Genomic DNA, 22136 nt, shown 5'->3' with positions numbered 1-22136 from the left:
AATTTTGTCAAAATATGAAGCTGGTGAATCACTATTGAGATGTCTTCACCATGTCACGGTGAGTAGTATCTTTTGTTGAATTTATATGATCTTAATACTAATGTTCTTACTAAGGACCACATAAACATTTCCCCATTCAACGATATGCTTTTTAAAAAAAATAAATTATACTGTTATTTTAATTTGGTGCAAGAGAAAGCACTAGCATCAAAACACAACGGGAGGTCATCCGCATACATGAGGTGACTAATAGCACAATCTTTAATGTTGAAAGCAGTAAGGTAATTTTCACGGACTGTTTCCCTCATTAAAGACGAAAAAATTTTGGCCACTAGGATAAAAACGTAGGGGAAAACGGAATCACCTTTACGGATACCCCGCCTTTCCTTAAACCAGTTAGAAGTATTACCATTGATCAACACAACATAAGTAGAGGAAGATAAGATAGCAGAAATCCTTGATAAATTTCCAGGAAAGCCCATTCGTGTCATGCAACCAGTAATAGACTCCTAGTTTAACTGGTCATAAGCTTTTTTAAGATTAATTTTAACCAAGACAAAATTCTTTTTTATCCTAGGAGACTTTAAGGCATGAACAATCTCTTGGATAAAGGCTATATTATCATGAATATAACGATCAGTCACAAAAGCTGTCTGCTTAGGCCCTATCAAGGTACAGAGGGCTTATGTATACTTTACTTAAAACTTAGCTCAAAATTAATAAATATTTATATCAAATGCATAATATTTCCAACAATTTATCTCTTCCTAGGCGACAACATTCCATAATTTTCTCTTGTTTGTATATATACTCTTCTAAAATTCTTGCTTAATTTGAACGTACGCCCTATAAAAGATTATATATGCTACCTCTTAAAATTAATGCAGTAGATTTTTGCATAGATGCCCTAAAAGCTAACAAACAATTAATTAAATTTTGAAATATTTAGCAGTAAAATGATAAAGAAGGAAATGTACCATTTTTGCATATATTTATATCATTTAGGATCGCTTGTTAATTGGTTTTGATTTAGCTTATTATTATAAAATATAGACGAAAGTTATAGGCAGAAAAAACATGAGTTTTGAGGGACCAACACATTAGTGGCATACACCCAACTAATAGATTATTCAAGGGATATACATGCAAAGAAAAAATAACTCTATTTTCAAATTATATAATTAGTCTAGAAGGGAAGTGTACTAATTTAGACTAGATAATAGTTCACAACAATGGTCAATCATAGTTTTTTCTTTTAAATGTTTTTGTTGAGAAAATTGAAAATTTGATGTTGTCCCAGTTATGTTTCAAGTATGAGTACATTCACACGCTATAAACCATTTAACTATCTAACACTATCTCATAGGCGAGAACCCTAGTACTCGCTAATGCTCTTATAGCACTGCTGAAATGTTCACTGAACAACTACCCCCTTTAGCATTCTGTTGTTAGGTAATGTTATGCTTGTACGTTTAGTTGATTAATTGACATGGGGTTCATATCTGAAGCAATTAACTCAACTATATAAACTGTCCTCATAAGCACAAGAAGTCACATATGCTTGCTTCTTTTCTTGTCTTCTTTTTCTTTGGCGAAGAAGTTTGTCGAATTTATGTACTAGCTGTGTTCCCATTCACTATTTCACTTCTTCTTTTTTTGGCTTCTTTAAGTCAACAACTTGTTTTATAAATGACAAGGTCGAGTTTTTAAAAACTGAGTCCACATAAGTTTATTCACATTTTAGTACAGTGAAGTGTAAATAATTTATATATATAGTACACATTTACAGTCCATTATTATTAATTGAAAAAATAAAATATAATTACGCAACATTATTTTATGCCCTTCTAAAATTCTGGCTTTAATTGAATGTATGCCCATATAATAGTTGATATATATACTACTTCTTAAATTAAATTAATGCTCATTAGATAGGTAATTAAAGATTATGAAATAAGCTTTTTTCAATGCATAAAAATTATCATCGATCAAATTTCATATTAAAAAAATATAAATAAAAAATGAATAATACTATTCACCTACGTAGGTAATACTATGAGTTTTGAGGGATCCACACATTTAGTGGCATACACCAAATTAATAGATTTTTCGAGGGATATGTTTCCAATTATATGGAACTTGAAATTAATCTTAGTGTAGAATCGATCCGTACTAATTTAGACTAGATCATAGTTCACAAAAATAGTCAATCATAGTATTTTTTTATGGTTTCATTGAGAAACACATTCACACTCATTGCGGTCAACTATAGTAGTATTATTGCTATAACGCTGTTGGAAGGTTCATTGTACAACTACTCCAGCATTTTATTAATTCTTAGGTGATATATGTCATTCTTGTATATTTAATTGGTTATTCTTAGGTGATATCAAGCAACACCTCCACTATATAAATGGTCCTCCTCATAAGCACAAGAAGTCGCTAAGCTTGTTTCTTTTCTTGTGTTCTTCGTTCACCTTTCGTTCAGCAAGCCATTAATCATTCCTAGTGTGGAAGAGAAATGGCAGGCCTATCATTGGACCAACCTTTGGTCTTCACCTTTGGCATCTTAGGTATAATTGCCATTGGAGACTGGAGAGCTCCTTCTTGTCCCTTCAGTACTCCCAAGAGCTTGCTTCTTGATCTCATGTTCTTATAATTAAGAAACAAACCGTGCGCATGGTTTCCATATATTCTTCATCTTTTTATAGTTTAACCTTTCTTTCTATGAGTACGTAAAAGGAACCGATCGAGTTTTCTTTAGTTGTTTTGTTGTTCTTAATTACTTTCAGCATTTCTTCCGAAATAAATATTTACTACGCCACAGAATTAATTTTTTCAAGGTCTTTGCTAAGTACTAGATCAAATATTGCTCCATTGTTATGCTATGATATTAAAATTTCATTTCATATGTAGACTTTAATTCTTTCATTGATTACCTATTGATGGAGAGCTGACTTTAGTTTGACGATACCTACGCAGGTAACGTCATCTCCTTCATGGTGTTCCTTGCACCAATGTACGTAATAACGACTACGACTGCCATCTCATTTTTTTCTCCTTATTTATTTGTCAAGGCTAATTTATACTGACTAGGTTTCTCCTCATAACTGCAGTCCTACATTCTATCAAATATACCAAACGAAGTCAACGCAAGGGTTCCAATCTGTGCCTTATATTGTTGCACTGTTCAGTGCAATGCTATGGTTCTACTACGCGTTTGTGAAGACCGATGCTGTCCTCCTAATTACGATAAACTCGGCTGGATGTTTCATAGAGACGATCTATATCATCACGTATCTCATTTATGCGCTGAGAAAATCCAAGGTGCATATACTAATGCATTTCTAGATCTTCTATCAATAAAGATTTGATCTAATTAATGAATACCATGCAATATGATTTTGGTTTGCAGATCACCACTTTAGCGTTCATCTTCCTCTTGAATGTGGTAGCATTCTCTCTGATCATTCTCTTCACTCTCCTACTTGTGAACGGATCACATCGCGAGAAAGTTATGGGGTGGATCTGCGTGGCCTTCTCCACAAGTGTCTTTGTCGCCCCTTTGAGTATCATTGTACGTAAGAGACTAAAACTAACACCTTGAGAACACTATGGACATATATTTGATAGTTAATAGTCGCGCATATTTGATCGACAGAGGCTTGTAATTCGCACGAAGAGCGTGGAATTTATGCCATTCTCGCTATCCTTCTTCCTCACGTTAAGTGCCGTCGTCTGGTTCTTATATGGTCTATTTGCAAAAGATTTATATGTCCAGGTGATCGATTGCTCAGCCATGCATACTTCTTTCTATTTCATCAATTCCTTTTGAACACTCTTTCTTCTTCTTCTTCTTCTTATACAATATCTCTTTATGTCAATATCAGCTCCCAAACATAGTAGGGTTTGGATTTGGAGTCTTCCAAATGCTCCTCTATTGGTACTACAGGAAGAAGAGGCACATCATAAAACCTGAGAAACCCAAGCATGGAGATAAGTTAGAAGCAACGGAGATGAATAAGATCGACGACGATTTGGAGGCTGCCCACGAGAAAACTGATCGTGGAAACAAGGAGGAAAAAGATGAGTGCAATGAGGAGGGAAAGGATATTAGCCCATTGTGAGACTTCATTCATATGCATATAAGAGCAACAGAGATGGAGAGAGAGAGAGAGAGAGAGAGAGAGAGGTCATCTTATACTTATCTGATTGAATAATAATATGTAACCTTCTAAGTCTTGAGATAATCTTGGAATAAAAATGTGTCACTTAACAGATGATATCAAATTCCAGAGATTGGTATTTGCGATCTATTCGATCACTACTTTGGGAGAGATGTGAAATTATGCAGTCAAACTCCTGCAAGGCCTCCCAAAGATCAACGAAAATGCACTTTGTTTTTCTAGCATGAATAGAGTGATCAAACTTTGGAGCTAAGTAGCAATTGGTGGAGCCTTAGGAATTATGAGGCTTATTAGGTAGCATCCAACTTCACTTCTATTCCCTTAATTTTTATTTATTTTTTGATAGAAAGAGAGAGGGAGAGAGAAGTTGAAATCTATAACATGAGCAAGCCCTTAATTTTTTATCACGAAAGGCAGGCTAATATTCCAATAGCTAGGTTATACATAGACTAAGACCTGCTGCAAAAGTTTGCAGCTCTCTTATCTGAGAGCAGGATGGAAGAAATAGAGTTTCTTGAAACCGCCAAATAAGTATACTTTCCTCCTCACTTTTGAGCTCGAGCTCAACCTCCCTTTCATCAGTGTTGGAGCTCTCCGCTATATACGTCTATGGAAGGTTTGCAACGATGCTGTCTTTAGAAAGCTAATCCCCTCTCCCCCTCCTGCCGAAATTTGTTTCTCATGATGCTGTCTTTGGAAAGCTCTCATCTTGTTTCCATGCAAATTAAAGCTCTAATTTGGCTCAAATATATGGTGGAATAGGTTTCTATGTCACGCGATACCCAGATTAATTCCTTATTGGCAAGTCAGAGGTGCTGCTGGGCTCCGAGAATGATCACCTGCATGTCAAGGCGAGAGCTCTTCTAATTGGGCTTCAAGGCCTCTTCAGTGATAATAAATTAGATTGAAGACCATGTAGGTTGGAGAATCATCACTGTTATGCAGGAATTTCTCCTATGGATATCAAAGATTTCCCTCTCTTTAATGTTTGTTCCACGAGTTGCTGCAACAATTCAATGGTTCACAATCTACCTGGCTTTTTCGTCCAAATTTCTCTAAATTTTATAAGTAAAAAGTCAAACAATTTCGTGGGAAGATAGCTCGGACAAAAAGAGTCAAATGTGAAATATTGTCAACAGGATAGTGCTTAACAGATGCGAAAAAAAAAGAAAGAAAGAAAAAAGTTTAAACAAGCTCGCTATATGTTTAGGGAACATCAATAATACAATAAGGAATTACATTATATCAAGCCTTATCTATATCTGATATACCGTTGAAAATTGGCTTGAAATTGCAATTTGTTGTCGTTATAATTTTGTATGCTAGCGTTCAAACGACATCCATCTGTTCGAACGAGATGAAAGCGTTGGAACGATGTTCGAATGTTCGAATAACCAAGAGTTTGGAATGTCACAGTGTTTGAAAGGCGTTCGAACATGTTACCACCGTCGTTCAAACACTATCCACTCGTTCGAACAATTCTGTGAGGTGTGTTGTAGCGGTGCATGGGCATTCGAACAACCCATGGATTTTCTTCAACCTCAAATCAACCCTATAAATAGAAATGTTGAATTTAGGGTTTGGTATGGAACAACATAGGAAGAAGACTTTTGTAAGAGGGCAAGGGACTTTGAGAGGGCACACCTCTATTTGCATCTCTATTAGATTAGAGACTTGAAAACTCTTGTATTTGGATCTTGTAAGAGTTGGGGCAAGTTTCAAGAGAGAAAATGTGAGAGATTTTTGAATGAGGAGAGGGCTCTATGAGAAAGCACTCATGTACTGTATTTGAGAGTGATTAGAGAGAGAGAACCTCTTTGTATTTGCATCTCTATTTGCATTGGATTAGTGGATTGAAGATTGCTCTACCTGTGTATTTATTTTGGAGTCTCTATCTGTGATTATCTTGGGTGCTTAGTAGATCTCTACATTTAATATCTTAATTGTGGATTTTTCATCTGGTATTAATATTGCTATCACAACGATATTATTTGGGGAAATTGAAAATCGCTTTCGCTAGTATCCGTGAATTCGGTGTTTAACATAATAATTGATATCAAAGCACACTATATATGACTTCCATTTACAATGAAAATAAGTTTAAAAGAACTGCTGGAACTGAGAACCACATCACAAAAGCTATATAGATGTATGTTTCTTTCATTTTATGATGAAAAAAAAGTTTAAAAGAACTGCTTGAATATGGACCACAGGTCTGAATAGGACTAAACTAAAAAATATATTAACTTTTGTGTTATGATCGATGAAAAGAAAACTTAAAGAGGTGCAGGAAGTGAGATCAACGTGACTAAATTTTGCGAAGATGTCAAGCTGAAACTGAACTACGTCAGATACACTCGACGAATTTGTCCTCACATTATTAACATTATCTTAACTTTGGTTATCACTATCCACTATTAAGATGTCCTCTCTAAGTCCAATCTTTCACACTAACTCAAAGTTTTTCACCAAATTAGCCCTGTCTCAAACTTTTTTTTTACCGAAATAAGACCACCTCTAACTTAATTCACCGTAGCTTTTAATAAAACATTGAAATATTAAAAAATTCTACGTTTTTATTTATAAGTTAACAAAATAAAATGCTAATTTTATAAGCAATATATATATAATGCTAAACTTATTTATGGCTTATTTAAATTTTAAATAAAATGTTGATAGATGCAGCTTAGTCTATTTTTTTAGCTGTCATATAAAATGCTGACTTTATGAATAAAAAGAAGCATTTCTATCTTTTAGATAAAATACTAATAAGTTCAGTATTTTATTTATAGTTTCAGTAAAACAAACTTCTTTTGATATTAAATTTAGGATCGATTAAAAAATAATTGGAAGAAGGCTAGTTTGGTAAAATCTCCACCACCTCATTCCTTCCATCAATATATCCTATATTAGAACTCGTAGTATCCTTACACGACAACCCAATTAACGATCACAGAGAACATAAGGAAAAGATGTTCATTGCTTTTAGCCCCACATTTAGTTTGATAAAAGCATGAAAAATCCAAACCAAAAATGGATAATATCTCTTTGCTAAATGAGGTTTACTAGACAAAAACCCTCAGGTAAATTATATCCTATTAACTATGAATTCTTGAATTTGCATATCGTCATTGACTTTCCAAGTAAATGATCCTTTAACTATGAATCCTTCGGCTAAACCGTTCTAGATGGGATACAATTTTTTTTTACATTCAGTTCTATTAGAAGCAATTAAAATTGATCGATTGAAGTAGAAGCAAGATCAAAAATTGAAATGTGTTAACATTATGATGGTGCTCAAACTTGTGTCCAAGTTACAGATCTTCTGTATTAGAATATAGATATAAGACTTTTTATTTTATGATGAAAGAAAATTAATGTATGAGAACTGCTGGAAGTAGTGACATGTGATTCCAATTTTGCAAAAAAAAATGTGAAGCTAGTGAGTGACTATTGAGATATCCTCATCAAGTCATAGTGAGTATTGTTGAATTTATGTGATCTTAATACCTAGAATGGTCTCTCTATGAACTATGAACTAACTGTGTTCCCATTCACTAATTCACCCTTTTTTTCTTTTTCTTTTTTCTTTTTTTGCTTTGCTTCTTTTGAGTCATAATGGGACTACAATTTGGAGAAAAGTGAAATTTTGATGAGGAGTTGATAGTTGTCAACAACTTGTTTTTATAATTGACAAGATTGAGTTTTTTAAAACTGAGTCCTCATATGTTGTATAGTTTATTCACATTTTATTATAGTGGACACAATTTACATATGCAATATACATTATAGTCTATTATTATCAATCAAAAAATAAAATATAATTACGTTACGTAGATGGCAACTTTATTTTATACCCTTCCAAAATTCTGGCTTTAATTGAATGTATGCCCATACAAAAGTTGATGTATACTACCTCTTAATTTAATACAGTTGGTTTTTGCATGTATGACCCTAAGAGCTAACAAACAAGTAATTAGAAAAAAAAATTATTTAGCAGTAAAAAGATTGATATATATATATATATACCATTTTTTTTGCATATATTTTTATCTCATTTAGGAGCATCTTTATCTTTTAGTTTGTTAAATGGTTTATATTTTAGCTTGTTATTGTGAAAATTCCGTACAAAAATCATGTTCACAACAATGGTCAATCATAGTGTTGCTCTAACACTGTCTTAATGTTCATTGTACTTTGCTATTTCCTTGCATTTTCTTCTTACATGATCTCATGCATGCTTGTATGTTTAATTTCGTTGGCGTGGATAACTTGATCATCTCAAGCAACACCTCCACTATATAAATGGTCCTCCTCATAAGCCCAAGAAGTCACATAAGCTTGCTTCTTTCCTTGTGTTCTTCGTTCACCTTTCGTTTAGCAAGCCATTAATTATTCCTAGTGTGGAAGAGAAATGGCAGGCCTATCATTGGACCAACCTTTGGTCTTCACCTTTGGCATCCTAGGTATAATTGCCATTGGAGAGCTCCTCCTTGTCCCTTCAGTACTCCCAAGAGCTTGCTTCTTGATTTCATGTTGTTACAATTAAGAAACAAACTGTGCGTGTAGTTTCCATATGTTCTTCATCTTTTTATAGTTTAGTCTCTCTTTCCATGAGTACGTTGGGAACTGGTCGAGTTTTCTTAGTTGCTTTGTTGTTTCTTTTACTAGTATGGTGGACAAGAGTAGAAGGGTTTGCTGTGAAGAAACCTTACAAGATTTCTTAGTTACCTTGATCAGCACTTCTTCCGAAACAAATATTTATGTCACAGAATTTATTGTTTAAAGTTCTTTAATAAGTTGATCAAATGCTCGAGTTTTATGCTACGATACCTTTCTTTCGTTGTTTAACTATCGATGGAGGTTTAACTTTAGTTTGTTGATACCTACGCAGGTAACATCATCTCCTTCATGGTGTACCTTGCACCAATGTACGTAATATCCACTTCGACTACCATCTCATTATTCTCCTTATATATCTAATTATCAAGGCTAAGTTATACTGACTAGGTTTCTTCTCATAACTGCAGTCCTACGTTCTATCAAATATGGCAAAAGAAGTCCACGCAAGGGTTCAAACCTGTGCCATATATTGTTGCATTGTTCAGTGCAATGATATGGTTCTACTACGCTCTTGTGAAGACCGATGCTATCCTTCTAGTTACGAACAACTCGGCTGGATGTTTCATAGAGACGATCTATATCATCATCTATCTCATCTATGCGCCAAGAAAGTCCAAGGCACGTAGACTAATGCACGTCTCTTCTCTATATATATATCTATAAAGATTTGGTCTAATGAATACCATGCATGGTTTTGGACGTTGTAGATCACCACCTTAGCAGCCATCTTTCTCTTGAATGTGGTGGCATTCTCTCTCATCCTTCTCTTCACTCTCCTACTTGTGAACGGATCAAATCGCGAGAAAGTTATGGGGTGGATCTGCGTGGCCTCCTCTATAAGCGTCTCGGTCGCTCCTTTAAGTGTCATTGTACGTAAGAGACTAAATTAAACACAAACAATGAGAATACTTTATGATTACATCTAACATTCATATAATATTATTTGATCTACAGAGGCTTGTAATCCGCACAAAGAGTGTGGAATTTATGCCATTCTCGCTATCCTTCTTCATCACGTTAAGCGCCGTCGTCTGGTTCTTATATGGTCTATTTGCCAAAGATTTATATATCCAGGTGATCGATTGCCCAGCCATGCATGCATACTTCTCTCTATTTCATCAATTCCTTTTGAACACACTTTCTTCTTCTTCTTCTTCTTCTTCTTCTTCTTCTTATACAAGTATCTTTTTATACCAATATCAGATCCCCAACATAGTAGGGTTTGGCTTTGGAGTCTTCCAAATGCTCCTCTACTGGTACTACAGGAAGAAGAGGAACACCATAAAACCTGAACAACCGAAGCATGGAGATGAGTTAGAAGTCGTGGAAATAAATAAGATCGTCGACGATTTGGAGGCTGGCCGCCAGAAAAATAATCATGGAAACGAGGAGGAAAAAGATAAGTGCAATGAGGAGGGGAAGGATATTAGCCCATTGTGAGACTTCATTCACATACATATTAGATATACATATAAGAGTATGAGAGAGAGAGAGAGAGAGAGAGAGAGAGAGAGAGAGAGATCGTCTTATACTTATCTCATTGACTAGTAATATATGTAACCTCCAAAGTCTTGGAATAATCTTGGAATAAGAATGTGGCACATAATTAATAGATGATATCATATTCATGAGCTTGATGTTTGTGATCTCTTCTATCATTAAATTTTGGAGATATGTGAGAATAATGCAGAGTCAAACTCCTCTAAGGTCTCCCAAGATCAACCATGTGAGACTCGAACATCAGTTTATTTTAATGGTGTTCCAATTTTATTTGAATCTAAAAATAATAGTATAATATTTTATATGAGCCCCTTTAATAATCTGAGCACAACCGAGTTAACACTTCACTTATATTCTATTTTATAAAATAAACAGTAGATGACCCTTTTAAATATATATATATATATATATTCATAGTTGACCTATCTGATATTCTTTTTGTCCTTCTAATTAATCCCCTTCTTAGTTGTCTTTTTACTTTTGTTTTAGTTTCATTTGTGTACTTAGATCCCCTTGTGGTCAACTGTTGACTTTTTGGCCCAAAGATCTAGTAAATATCGTTTTCCTACGAAATTGTTAGGTTTTTTACTCGTTAAATTTAGGGAAAATTGCGGCGAAAGAATTATTAAAACTTGTCGGTTTTCACAAGAGAAATTATTTTCTTGACTAATTATCGTAAATATAAAATCCATTTGTCTTTTCACATTGGAAAGTAATGTCTGCCAATTAGTTGCATATAAGTCCCAAAAAAAAAAATATTAAAGTGTTAGAGAAAAGTCAAGAGAGGTACTCTCAATTTTGATCCAACTATGGAGGACAAAATGTATTTTTCTCTTATGTACATGCATCGTTGGGAAAAACAATAAACAAAAATACTTTGGCTTGAAACTTTTTAGGACTCTCTCATTGATTGAAATCATGGGGAGTATCTTAATTAAGTTGTTAATCACAATACTTTGTTTATTATAGATGGTTCCTCTTTATCAAAGATCTCATCCAATAGCATGGATGTTCTTCTATGTATAACATAGCTATTGCCTATTGGAATATTAGCTTGTCTTGGGTGATAAATTTAGGGCGTCTCAATTGGGCCGGTTCGGACTGGGTTTAGACAAAAAAAAAACAAAAAATAATTGGACCAGTGTAGGGCCAAGATCAGTCCTGCACCGATGTCGGTGGGTCGGAGTCGGTGGGTCGGAGCCGGTGGGCTGTCTGTCGGATCTCGGTCTTCGGGTGGATCCCCATTGGCCTGCTTGAACACTAGGCATAATCAACAGTGGATTATTAAATGCCAAATGGTAGTAGATAGCATTAAAATGGAAGAAATAATTTTGAATGATGAACATCATGTGGAACTCTCCCACAAAATTTTTTGGACTTCCAATAAGCAAGAGGTTCAGTTACATCCATAAGACCATCATCAGTATATGAGTACTACTACATTCTTTCCTGCCTCCAATGATGTACACTCAACTCTCCCTCATCTTCCCTCAGTATAAGGCAAAAATGCTTCAAGTTGATAACTCCCTTGTACTAATTCACTTCTCTTATACAGACAAAAAATGTATGGGAAGAGAAGTATTTACTACCTTCACCCATGATTTGCAGCATCACGTGCATTAGCACGTATCTTTTCTCGCCAATTCTCTCCCCACATTTTTGCCTCTGCAACTGCCTTCTCCCGATCCGAATCCTTGTTTGAAATCGGACCAACAACTTCTCTTGGGGAGCCATCTCTCTCTGATCCATCCAGCTCAAATTTTCGTCCAGAGAGTTCCCCTTCCTCATTCTTTGCTAATACTCTTCCACCCCCACCTGATTTGTTGCTGCTGGTGGGAGAAGCATTGGTGTCGTAAGTTTGGGAGGCCAAGAAGGACAGAGCAGTGACAACATCAGCGATAAGAGGACGACTAGCAGCTTGTTCTTGGATACACATGGATGCAACAGAAAGGGCTTGATAAAGCCCTCGCATAGGGAAGCGGCCTTGCAACCTTGGATCAGCCAATTTTGGGAGTTTCCTTCGGTCACTGAACATGGGCCTAGCCTGGTAAGATGATGCAAATTCTGGTGAAATAGGAAACAGCTAGCTTATGAAAATTCTAACAATTCATTTGATATAGGTTACTGCATAACATACTAAAAGACAGTAACAGTGTAAATAAATGCCCCAGTACAGAACCACAGATAACATATCCCAACTCCATGGTATTAATCATTGTGCAATATTTAGTTTACATCTCTTTACTCACTTCTAAACAACTCCAAGCCCACTAACTACTGTTGTAAATAGTTGAGGCGGCATCTATCGAATGATGACTAATTACCTTGCAGTTTCCTATCATGATATTGAATCGTTGACCTTTTATTTTAGGTTCATTCAATAGAAATCAAATAAAGCCAACCTGGTGAACTATGCTATTCTTTACATGGACTTTCTTTTCGTGGTTATTCTAGTTACATAGCAAGGTTAAAAGTTTAACACATACTTTTAGGTGAAATGTAACATATTGTAAGGCTCTCTGGTAGAAGTGACACTATTTACCCATATATGGTCATAGAGTTAGTGCATTTACAAGATACAAAAATTAGGGACAGCTGAACTGACAGATTTGCTTATCATTGTTAAAATGAGTTCCCAGATGTAGCAGACAATACCCCATATGATTGTTTAGAAAATATAGATAGCAATCATAGAGTAGAAACTCAGTCAGATATATAAACAAGTAAAAGATAAGTCTCCAAATTCTACCATGTCCAGATTAAGAACCTTACCCATGAAACAAGATTCTGTTCTCCACTTGGTCTGGTGCTATCAATTGCCCTCCGACCTGTGATCAGCTCCAAAAATACAACACCAAAGCTGTAGACATCTGACTTTACTGTCAGTTGACCAGTCATAGCATACTCAGGGGCACAGTATCCGTAGGTACCCATCACCCTTGTTGATACATGAGACTTGTCACCAGTGGGACCAAGTTTTGCAAGCCCAAAATCTGAAAGCTTCGGGTGAAACCCCTCACCCAATAAGATATTAGATGATTTGAAGTCTCTATAAATGACTGGTGGGTCGGCTTTATGATGGAGATACTCCAAACCTTTAGCTGCACCAGCAGCGATTTTCATCCTTGTATTCCAGTCCAGTGCTTCCTGGTCGGGTGGCAGATCTGTTATCATAAATCTCCAAAGTTATAAAAGTACAAGGAACACTTTAACTTGGAGATTGAAACCTTCAGGTATCATATGATAGAGAGAATCAAGAAATATAGTTCAAACAAAATATAACGGCGCATTGGCTTTACCATGAATCAAGATATTTAAGAATGAGGGGATGGGCAAGACTTGATTGGCACAGTTTGGCATTGCATATCCATGAAGATTTTTTTTTTTTTGAAGTTAACATATTCACAAAGATTTGCACACACACATAATGCATCCAAAATAGATAACAGCCTACAACTGAAGTACGTTGTCTATATCATGAAAATAGTGCAACTAAGAAGTTTTGTCGTGCAAAGTGCACTTAATCAGCAGCGCACATAAAGTCAATTGCAAGTTGTTGTTGTAAACACAATTAACCATGGTGTTAATCATACCCAGAATCTCAGATGGCTTCTCATGACTACAGACCATCTGGGACTTTCAATAGATAAATAATAAATATCTACTTTGCAGGGTCTTCACTTTAGTGAAAGCTGACATATTAGCACTACATACTTTTGGAGGAGAAAATCTTTTTTGCAGGTAATGGTACAAGCAAGTAGAGCAGTTGTAAATTGTAATATGATGGATTCAACTTCATAATATCATGATGCAGCTATTCATTCACCACATAGAATTTGTGACTGGATAAGATGAAACACTGCAGAAAGAAATATAATATTTCTTTTTGATCTTTTATTTGTTCCGGTTTCATTTACTAATCTTGCGTGTTTCTTAAATTCAAGTACTTTCAATATATGTAGAACTAACACATCAAGAACATTTCTTTTCTTTTTTTACATTTCTTTATAAAGCTTAGAGAGTGACAGAAAGTGAAGTATTTATAATTAAATCAGCAACAAGCACAAATGACATCTGGAACATTCTCCTATTTTTATATGCCCTTTTCTTAATAAAATTATAGTTTACCCTTTTAGAGCATATACTTGAGCATAATGCAAATGGAATTGACTTGAAAGATAAGTGGTTATGATATGTTAAGTTAGATGTTATAGAGAGTGAAACAGAGGAACCTTACTGCATGCATCAAAGAACTATGAAGTATCTCAGTGAATAAGGTATACAACAATAAAGTTCAACTTTAGTCAACTAACTTAATTAGGCTCTCTTGTACAACAATTAAGGGTAATATGGAGTCGAAGGATTACACCGAATTTTCTTAAAAAAGAATTCTGGAAAAAAATGTTAATTTCTATGTTATAAGATAGCTAGGTTGTGGTATGATACTATGATGAATCAACTCGTCTGACAAATGAGGTTAAGGTTTATAGCATATGCAGACACTTGCAAGTTAGTATTAGAAAGGAGGGAAAAAAAGGAAATACAGTAGTTTAAATCATGTGGTCAATCAATATGTCACAACATTTTCGTCAATATGTTGCAGCCAATCATCACAGAAAGCTATAAAGTGCTCATTATCTGATCCAATACATGACAAGCCAGAAGGAATCTACAGCTTCTGTTTAGTTCCAACTAAGGGACCAAGAGATAAACTCCAATTGTAACGGTCTCATCAGTTTTCATGCAGCGTTGCACTCCAAGTAAGGATGAAAAAGGAAAGAGCTTCTCATCAAGAGTAGGTGAATAGTTGCTGCAGGAAGTCTGCTAGTTAGGAAAAGGTGTTCCACCAGGTTTCCATTTATGCGGAGTCTAGAAAGGAGAGATGTATGTATTCTCACCCTAATATTTGGGAAGGCTATTTCTAAGACTTGAATTAATGACCTCCTTGCCTCGTCATTCCAAGGAAGCCCAGCCGCTAGCTATTCATGTTAATGAGAACTGCACTAATTCTGGGGCCAGAGAAAAGAACTTTAGTTTGGCTCATCTGTTAACCATTATATATGTACATGTGTATATATTTCATATGTAAGTGTAACAAAGACACAAGCCACCAACTAGTTCTGTTCAGCTATATGGCGCTTCCTTTTGCTAGGTTCTATTTAATTTAAAGTCATTTGCTAAGTACCATCTTCTCTTTTCTTACTACTTCGTCCATGCTACTTGTAGTCTTCCCCTTCCTCTCAAGGCAACCATTTCATTCAAAGAGACACTCCTTACTGGTGCCTAACATGATCTCCTTTGCACTTGTTTAGACTTTAGACAACCTTAGTTGTTTATGTAACTTGCCCTCCATAGCTGCTACCCATAACGTCTCGGATACACTCATTTCCTAATCTATCTTTTGTTTAACCTCACTCGTTCACCTTGTTCTGCTACACTCAAGGTTTGCTTATGTTGTTTCATAGTTTCCAATATTCTGACCCATAAAGTATGGCTAGTCTCAAACTGTCTCAGAAAATTTCCTTTTGACCTGAAGGGTACATGAGAACTCCACAACAAACTACAGACATTTCTCCTTTTTCACCATCCTAACAATTCCATGTGGAACATCCTTATCAATTTTCTTAGAGAACTTTAGATCTACATATGTAACATTTGTCTAGATCTAAATGAAAAGAACAGATACAAATAGAAAAGGAACAAAAAGAGCATCCTTTAACACAGTTCCACTTATTTATACAATTTGCTTATAAAAGCTTACCTCAAAGAAAAGAACATTCCAAAAAGGAGTGTAAATGTCAAAGTAATGTGAGAAGGAAACAAACTCTTCCTATTTTATCAAATGTAGTAGTACAACAACAGAAACTTTACCATGTAAATGATCCTCCAAAGATCCCAAAGGCATAAACTCATATACAAGAAGGCGTTGATCTCCATCAGCACAGTAACCGATTAAATTCACAAGATTTGGGTGATGCAATAAGCTAAGCATGAGAACCTCCACAAGAAATTCTCTGTTTCCCTGAAGCCCATTCTGATCAAGCTGCTTCACAGCGACAACCTGCCACCACAAGTAGACAATCATGCAAAAATGTACTAATCTAAGTTTTCTTTTTCTTCTTTATCTCTTGTGCTTCCACATAAAGTAGCACATTTTTTACATGGATAAAGAATAATCATCTAAATGTTAAATGCATTTTGCATTGGCTTATGGAGACTTATACAAAGCCAATTACTACATTTGGTTGGTTAAGATAAAGCTAAAATCTTCCAATGCTAAATCAACAAAATTGTGGCAGAAATATAAGCATAATCAGAAAACCAACCTGACCGGTACTCTCAAGGCGCCCTTTATAAACCCGCCCAAATCCTCCTTCCCCTATAAAGCACTCAGGTCTAAAGTTTCTTGTTGCAGCGGCGAGCTCTCGAAAGGTAAACGTATGAGCAGAGATGTTAGAACCAGAACCATCCCTTGGATTATTTCCTTCCCTTTTCAAACCAAGGCCACTTCTAGTCCTCAAACTATCAGCTGTTTGATCAACTTACAGGGTTAGATATTTATCAAACAAGCATCTAGTATAATAATAGATCAAGGAGGAAACAGAGAGATTAAATATATTCACAACAGTACAGCTCCATCAATAGAGATTTTTCAGATCATTGCAAAATGGACTAGCCATAGCTCATGATCCAAAGAATCCAGAAAATGACCAGAACTTCAAGCACTAGTAACAGGTTCTATCATTGGAACCAATAGAACAAGCAACATCTCGTGGATTTCACCTAAAAAAGAAACAAAAAAAGATCCTCTCTAGTGATCTCAACCAGATAAAAATAAGATCTTCCCACATTGAAATTGAAAAATAAAATAAAATAAACATATGGCTTCAGGAATCCAGATCCAATCTACCAAGTAAAGTTTAAATACCAAAATGAAAACAATAAATACTCAAAAAAATTTAGAAAAAAGATATTTAACTAACCAGAAGAAACTCTATCGACTCGCGGAGCAACCATGGGCTGCTCCTCCTTCTTATCCTCCCTCTCTTTCCCATGGCCCAACTCATCTGTCTCCCTCGATTCGAAGCATGGGAAACAACCCATATCCCAAAACTACCAGAACTAGCGGGAAAACCACTAAAAATCGCGTCTTTCCGCCTCAAACTTGCCATTCCAGCCCATACCACCCCTCCCACCCCGCGCCAAATCGGCTCTTGCCATCAAATTCTACATGGCTTCTCTTCGCCCTCCAATCCAATCCAGGGAACCGCTGCAATTGTATCGGAGGAGGAATAATTCATCGGAACGGCTTCGGGTTTGATGTGGAAAAAGAGTGGAGAGATTAGGCGATCCGGTCCATGCGACGGCTCCATGTGCATGTATTTATACAAATCTATTAAGATTAGAGTCTAATAAACAAAGTTCGCTGTTAGGAATTATTAATTTATTATGACTTAATTAAGAAAGTTTCAAATTTTTATACGATTTTTCCTGCAAATCTATCACATGCCTTGTCGGTATCTTGCATGAAACCACTTCAAGTTGATTAGTTTTTTAGATTAATCCCTTCCTCTTTTATGTTGCAAAAAATTATTTCTAGTAGTAATATATTCTTTACTAAAAATTCCTTTTTTTCTTTGAACTTTTTATTTATTATATCTAATATCTAAACTACCTCCTCATAGATCTTCTTATTTAATTTTTAGATTTTTATTTAAAAAATATACGATTGATCAGATGATCAATTTTAATCTCTTTAAAGTCCATTATACTCTCATTTTAAAGAGGAAAGCTGAGATTAAAAGATTATTTGATGAGAGGATGCATGGGAAAATGAGTCATAAATTTATGGGTCTTCGTATAATTGTTCTAAAAATGAATTAAGACAAGAACTTAAAAATTAATATCTTTTAGCACATAATTAAGGACAGCAATTATTGACGAAAATAAAGTAATTGGATGAAAATAACAAGGTTTATGTGCATATACTTCTTTTGAAGAAGAATAGACTGACATTTGACTTGAGAATCAAATGCTAAGGATAAAATACCATCATCCATTCATAGTGCCAAACTTGGGAAAAAAATTAAGAAAAAGAACAAAGCCTAGACAACTTATCTGGTCAAGAGCTTGATGGAGATGCCTCCATAGAAGAAGAAAAAGAAAAAGGTTTCATAAGGTCCTAAAGTTGGAAGTATGCTAAATTTATGATGTGATATTATCTTTAATATAAAGGTTCCTTTGCAAAGAAGAGGTAAATATGTCATATAATTTCTATAATTAGTGAAGTCCAACAAAATAGGTATTTGATTATTATTATTATTATTTATTTCTATTAAGAAAATATTAATTTACTATTGCCTGATTTGAGAGAAGTGAGAATATTGTAGTGTCCCACTAAATACCGGGTTTTGAATTCGGAAACTTTTATACAGCGTGAGCTACTTTAACTAAGTACTATTTTGAATATTGTAAAATAATACTGAATAAGTCACAAAAATAAACAAGAGAGTCTATATAAAAATAGATAATATTCGAGAGAATCTAGGTATAACTATTCAAGATAAAAATAAAAAAAAATTATTAAAAATATCATAAGTTTTGTTTGAATTATCTTTAACATTTTACGACATGAATTTATTATTTAATCTCTATATTTTACTTTTAAATATCTAAAAACACAACGAATTAATTTTCACTGAACATCAACTAACATAATAAAGAACATTTGACTACTATTATCTTAGCTTAAAATATTTTTACTCAGAGGTATATAGGTTGTTTTACATCTATATTTAGATTAACTCATCTGTATAGTAGCTAAAGATAAGATATTTATAAGACATTAAAAGTAAAATAGAGACCAAGAAATATCAATATGATAGGATATGATTAATAAATTTATCCAAAAAATTTAAAAACAAAAGCAAAAACCAGATGATTGAAGTACATAAGGTCAGTGGAAGTGCTAGGGAATCAACAATCCATTCAATAGTCTACTCTATATTCTCCTTCAAATCTTTTTAGCTATTGAAGCTTTTTTGTTTTCCTCCCCTTCTCTAGAGGTTTCAGCCACTCATAATGGAATTGGTGAAGGAATAAAATCTTTCCAATGGATTCTAGTGCCACTAAAGCATATGAAAAGTGGCTCTGGACTGTCCAAGCAATGAAGCTAAACAGAAGCTTCCATCTCTATTTACACAAAGGGAGAAGAGAAGAAAAAAATTTAAAAGGACAAAAGGGTAGTCTTTCTTGCCAATGCCATGCAGCCTAATCACACAAGATGCTGCAACCTTCTTTCACCCTCAGAAAAGAAGCTTAGAAAAGTGGATCTAACTTTAAATGCTGGCATAAAGAATAGAAAGACATGAATTCCTTTCCACAAAGAGGAGCAAGGGACATCATTGATGATGGATATTTTGACATTCTTATGCTCTTTATTCTAGTATTCTTATTTATATAGATAAATATTCTTTGCTTTCATGAGTTCTTAGTCTTACACTCTACCCTTTCTAGATTTATGTTTAAAGCCCCATGTTTTAGAACATATTCTCTAAACGCATCTTTCGTTAACAAAATTTGATGAAAAAGGTAATAGAAGACTCAAAAATTATAAGTTAAAAAGGACTAATCATCTCACAAAAAGAAAGAATGGCCTAATTTGCTTCACGAAAACAAGGTTTAAATTGAAATAATAGACACAAGTGATCAAGTTTTTGCGGCCTTGGAAAAGGAGTTCCTTCTAGGATAGGGTAGTTTGGAAAACCTTAATGGAATATTCATGAGTTAATACTTTTTGTTAGCGGTGTTTTCTAAGGATAAAGTCCGACACAAAGAGCTCGAATTATAAATACTGAAAAAAATAGTGTCAAATATAAAATATTAAAGCGCTCTAAGTAGATAGTCACAAAATTATATAGATCAAAAATCAATTAAAATGTATAAGAGTTGTATAATCCTCTTTGACTCTCTCTCTCTCTCTCTCAGGCACAAGAGTCTGCCCTATAGATGGAGAGATGCCATTTTTGAGATGCCCATATTTGAAGGTTTCTGGAATGTGAGTTGATATTAAATAACATCAAGCATGTTAAGAATAGTATTATTAGAACACTTCTTTGACTCTCTTTCTCTCTATCTCAATATGAAACTGCACATGTTTTCCAACTAAGTGCTTCAGATGCTCCATAAATGTTCACTCTCTCCTTGCTCATGAGCTGGAGTCCAATGAGGTAAGTAGAACTGCATCTCACACAGCAAATCTACCTTTTTGACAACAGCCAACTAAAATTTCAGCCCATCAATGACCATCCATGGACTTTTCCAGGGGGACATAGAAACATTTCCCTCTCCCACTTGCTATCTAAGTTCTTTTTTTCCCCAAGGAATAGTGGAACATTTCCCTTTCCAACTAGCTATCAAGGTTCTAGGATGTGACGTGCTATTTAGATAGAGCATTGCTGTCTTTACTATAAATATGAGTAGGGCTAGATTGGTTCAAGTCTGGTAATAATAATGCAAATATGAACACAACTTATTTATTAAACGGGTTGAAATTTCTAAGCACGAATATAATCTATTTATCAAACGGGTTGGCGGATCAAATCCTAAATGATTAATTAGGTTGAGATAATAAATACGAATACGATCCGTTTAATAGTTATGTTAGACAAATTAACATGTTTATAATCCTAAACCTGATTAGACTAAATTCAGGCATATTTAAAAGTTGAATTATCATATCAAGTTATCGAGCTAGATTAGTTTTTGCCATCCCTAACTATAAACATTTAAAAATGCGGCAGGATAAGAGAAGAAGAGGCATAGTTTCCAAGTAAAAAAATATATATGATTCTTTTAGACACATATTTAAGCTTACTAAGGGTAGTGACCAAATAGACAAACTCCATAACTCCCATGGATCTAGGGCATTGTGTCTATAGTTGATCCACTCACATAATTGTGCCTTTATTTAATTGGCTTCCTTCCTCCAAACCCCACCACCCATCCCAACGTCAACCCCACCCCTCCAAAAAAAATATATATATATTCAATTTCTCTTGCTACTCCTATTGATACTTTGCCATGTCCGTACAATAATGCAAGAACTTCTCTCCTTTCAAACCTTCAGTGAGCATCCATCATTTATTAATTTTGGATGCCTTGCCTTTCTTTTGGACAAGAAAAGAGAATAACACATTCAAAAAGAAAAGGAGGAGAAGAAGCATAACCGAGGGAGGCATTCATTGTTGCTACCAAACCAAACTGCTAATGAAACGAACGATGAACTCGTGGAATTGGGATTAGTGATTTGATCTAAACTAGCTAAGTTCTTAAATTTCTTTTACCAAAGTATATTGTTCCTCAAACTTATTATAAAAAAAAGATCTATTTTACTGTAATTAAACTCATAAGTATTTTATATTTTTTACACAACCTTCTCCCCTCTGCAAGAGAAAATTCGCATATTAGAACTCCTGGAAGAGCCCACTGGAAGATAGATTCCTACCAGGTGGACGGGAGCCTCCACTGAGACCAAAAAGAAGAGGATGGATGGACTCCAAGTCTTTACTGAGAGAATATACTAAGGAAGAATTGAATTGAGGATAGAAGACTCAAGATAGTGAAAAACAATATATATATATATATATATATATATATATATATATATATATATATATATATATATATATATATATATCAATTTAGGAAGCATCAATCAAGGAAACCATGATAAGTATAGCCCACTAATAGGCTCATTCTATTTTATTTTCTGGATACTGGAGTATCAGTAAATTAACCCCATTGATAGAGCCTAACTCAGGTTGT

General features: G+C 34.7%; 3 protein-coding genes across 4 annotated transcripts; 2 read left to right on the top strand and 1 right to left on the bottom strand.

The window, feature by feature from the left end:
* Positions 1–2521: 2521 nt before the first annotated feature.
* On the top strand, positions 2522–4127 carry LOC140792843 (bidirectional sugar transporter SWEET14-like). The gene is made up of 6 exons (XM_073144063.1): positions 2522–2573; positions 2983–3019; positions 3117–3327; positions 3416–3577; positions 3662–3781; positions 3891–4127. Exons 1-6 carry the CDS (start codon positions 2522–2524, stop codon positions 4125–4127), a joined length of 819 nt encoding a protein of 272 aa, XP_073000164.1.
* A 4474-nt stretch (positions 4128–8601) lies between these two features.
* Positions 8602–10250, top strand: LOC140792842 (bidirectional sugar transporter SWEET14-like). Its single transcript, XM_073144061.1, has 6 exons — positions 8602–8653; positions 9082–9118; positions 9218–9428; positions 9518–9679; positions 9765–9884; positions 10014–10250. The coding sequence occupies exons 1-6, from the start codon at positions 8602–8604 to the stop codon at positions 10248–10250; spliced, it is 819 nt and encodes a 272-aa protein (XP_073000162.1).
* A 1389-nt stretch (positions 10251–11639) lies between these two features.
* On the bottom strand, positions 11640–17844 carry LOC140792771 (serine/threonine-protein kinase PBS1-like). Of its 2 annotated transcripts, none has more exons than XM_073143956.1 (5): positions 17294–17844; positions 16637–16839; positions 16182–16371; positions 13083–13474; positions 11640–12354 (listed from the first exon to the last, which is right to left on the bottom strand). In XM_073143956.1, exons 1-5 carry the CDS (start codon positions 17412–17414, stop codon positions 11902–11904), a joined length of 1359 nt encoding a protein of 452 aa, XP_073000057.1. In that variant the 5' UTR covers positions 17415–17844; the 3' UTR covers positions 11640–11901. The 2 variants fall into 2 exon arrangements, with proteins under 2 accessions (XP_073000057.1, XP_073000058.1); XM_073143957.1 differs by having other exon boundaries at positions 16637–17093; positions 17294–17668.
* Between the last annotated feature and the right edge of the window lie 4292 nt (positions 17845–22136).

The sequence above is a fragment of the Typha latifolia genome, chromosome 7, assembly GCF_019914945.1.
Source record: "Typha latifolia isolate L0001 chromosome 7, TyphaL0001v2, whole genome shotgun sequence".
Classification (NCBI taxonomy): domain Eukaryota; kingdom Viridiplantae; phylum Streptophyta; class Magnoliopsida; order Poales; family Typhaceae; genus Typha; species Typha latifolia.
Note: the sequence above shows the minus strand (reverse complement) of the source record. Positions and strands in the feature narration are given on the sequence as shown.

What these genes read in the sequence shown, in the direction of transcription:
- LOC140792843 (XM_073144063.1), top strand. Translation starts at nt 2,522, where the DNA reads ATGGCAGGCCTATCATTGGACCAACCTTTGGTCTTCACCTTTGGCATC. An exon ending in CTTCACCTTTGGCATCTTAG is followed by an intron (nt 2,574 to 2,982) that starts GTATAATTGCCA and finishes ATACCTACGCAG; the next exon opens with GTAACGTCATCTCCTTCATG. An exon ending in TCGCCCCTTTGAGTATCATT is followed by an intron (nt 3,578 to 3,661) that starts GTACGTAAGAGA and finishes TTTGATCGACAG; the next exon opens with AGGCTTGTAATTCGCACGAA.
- LOC140792842 (XM_073144061.1), top strand. Translation starts at nt 8,602, where the DNA reads ATGGCAGGCCTATCATTGGACCAACCTTTGGTCTTCACCTTTGGCATC. An exon ending in ATGGTGTACCTTGCACCAAT is followed by an intron (nt 9,119 to 9,217) that starts GTACGTAATATC and finishes TCATAACTGCAG; the next exon opens with TCCTACGTTCTATCAAATAT. An exon ending in TCGCTCCTTTAAGTGTCATT is followed by an intron (nt 9,680 to 9,764) that starts GTACGTAAGAGA and finishes TTTGATCTACAG; the next exon opens with AGGCTTGTAATCCGCACAAA.
- LOC140792771 (XM_073143956.1), bottom strand. Translation starts at nt 17,414, where the DNA reads ATGGGTTGTTTCCCATGCTTCGAATCGAGGGAGACAGATGAGTTGGGC. An exon ending in TTTGGAGGATCATTTACATG is followed by an intron (nt 13,475 to 16,181) that starts GTAAAGTTTCTG and finishes TTATGATAACAG; the next exon opens with ATCTGCCACCCGACCAGGAA. An exon ending in AACAGAATCTTGTTTCATGG is followed by an intron (nt 12,355 to 13,082) that starts GTAAGGTTCTTA and finishes TCATCTTACCAG; the next exon opens with GCTAGGCCCATGTTCAGTGA.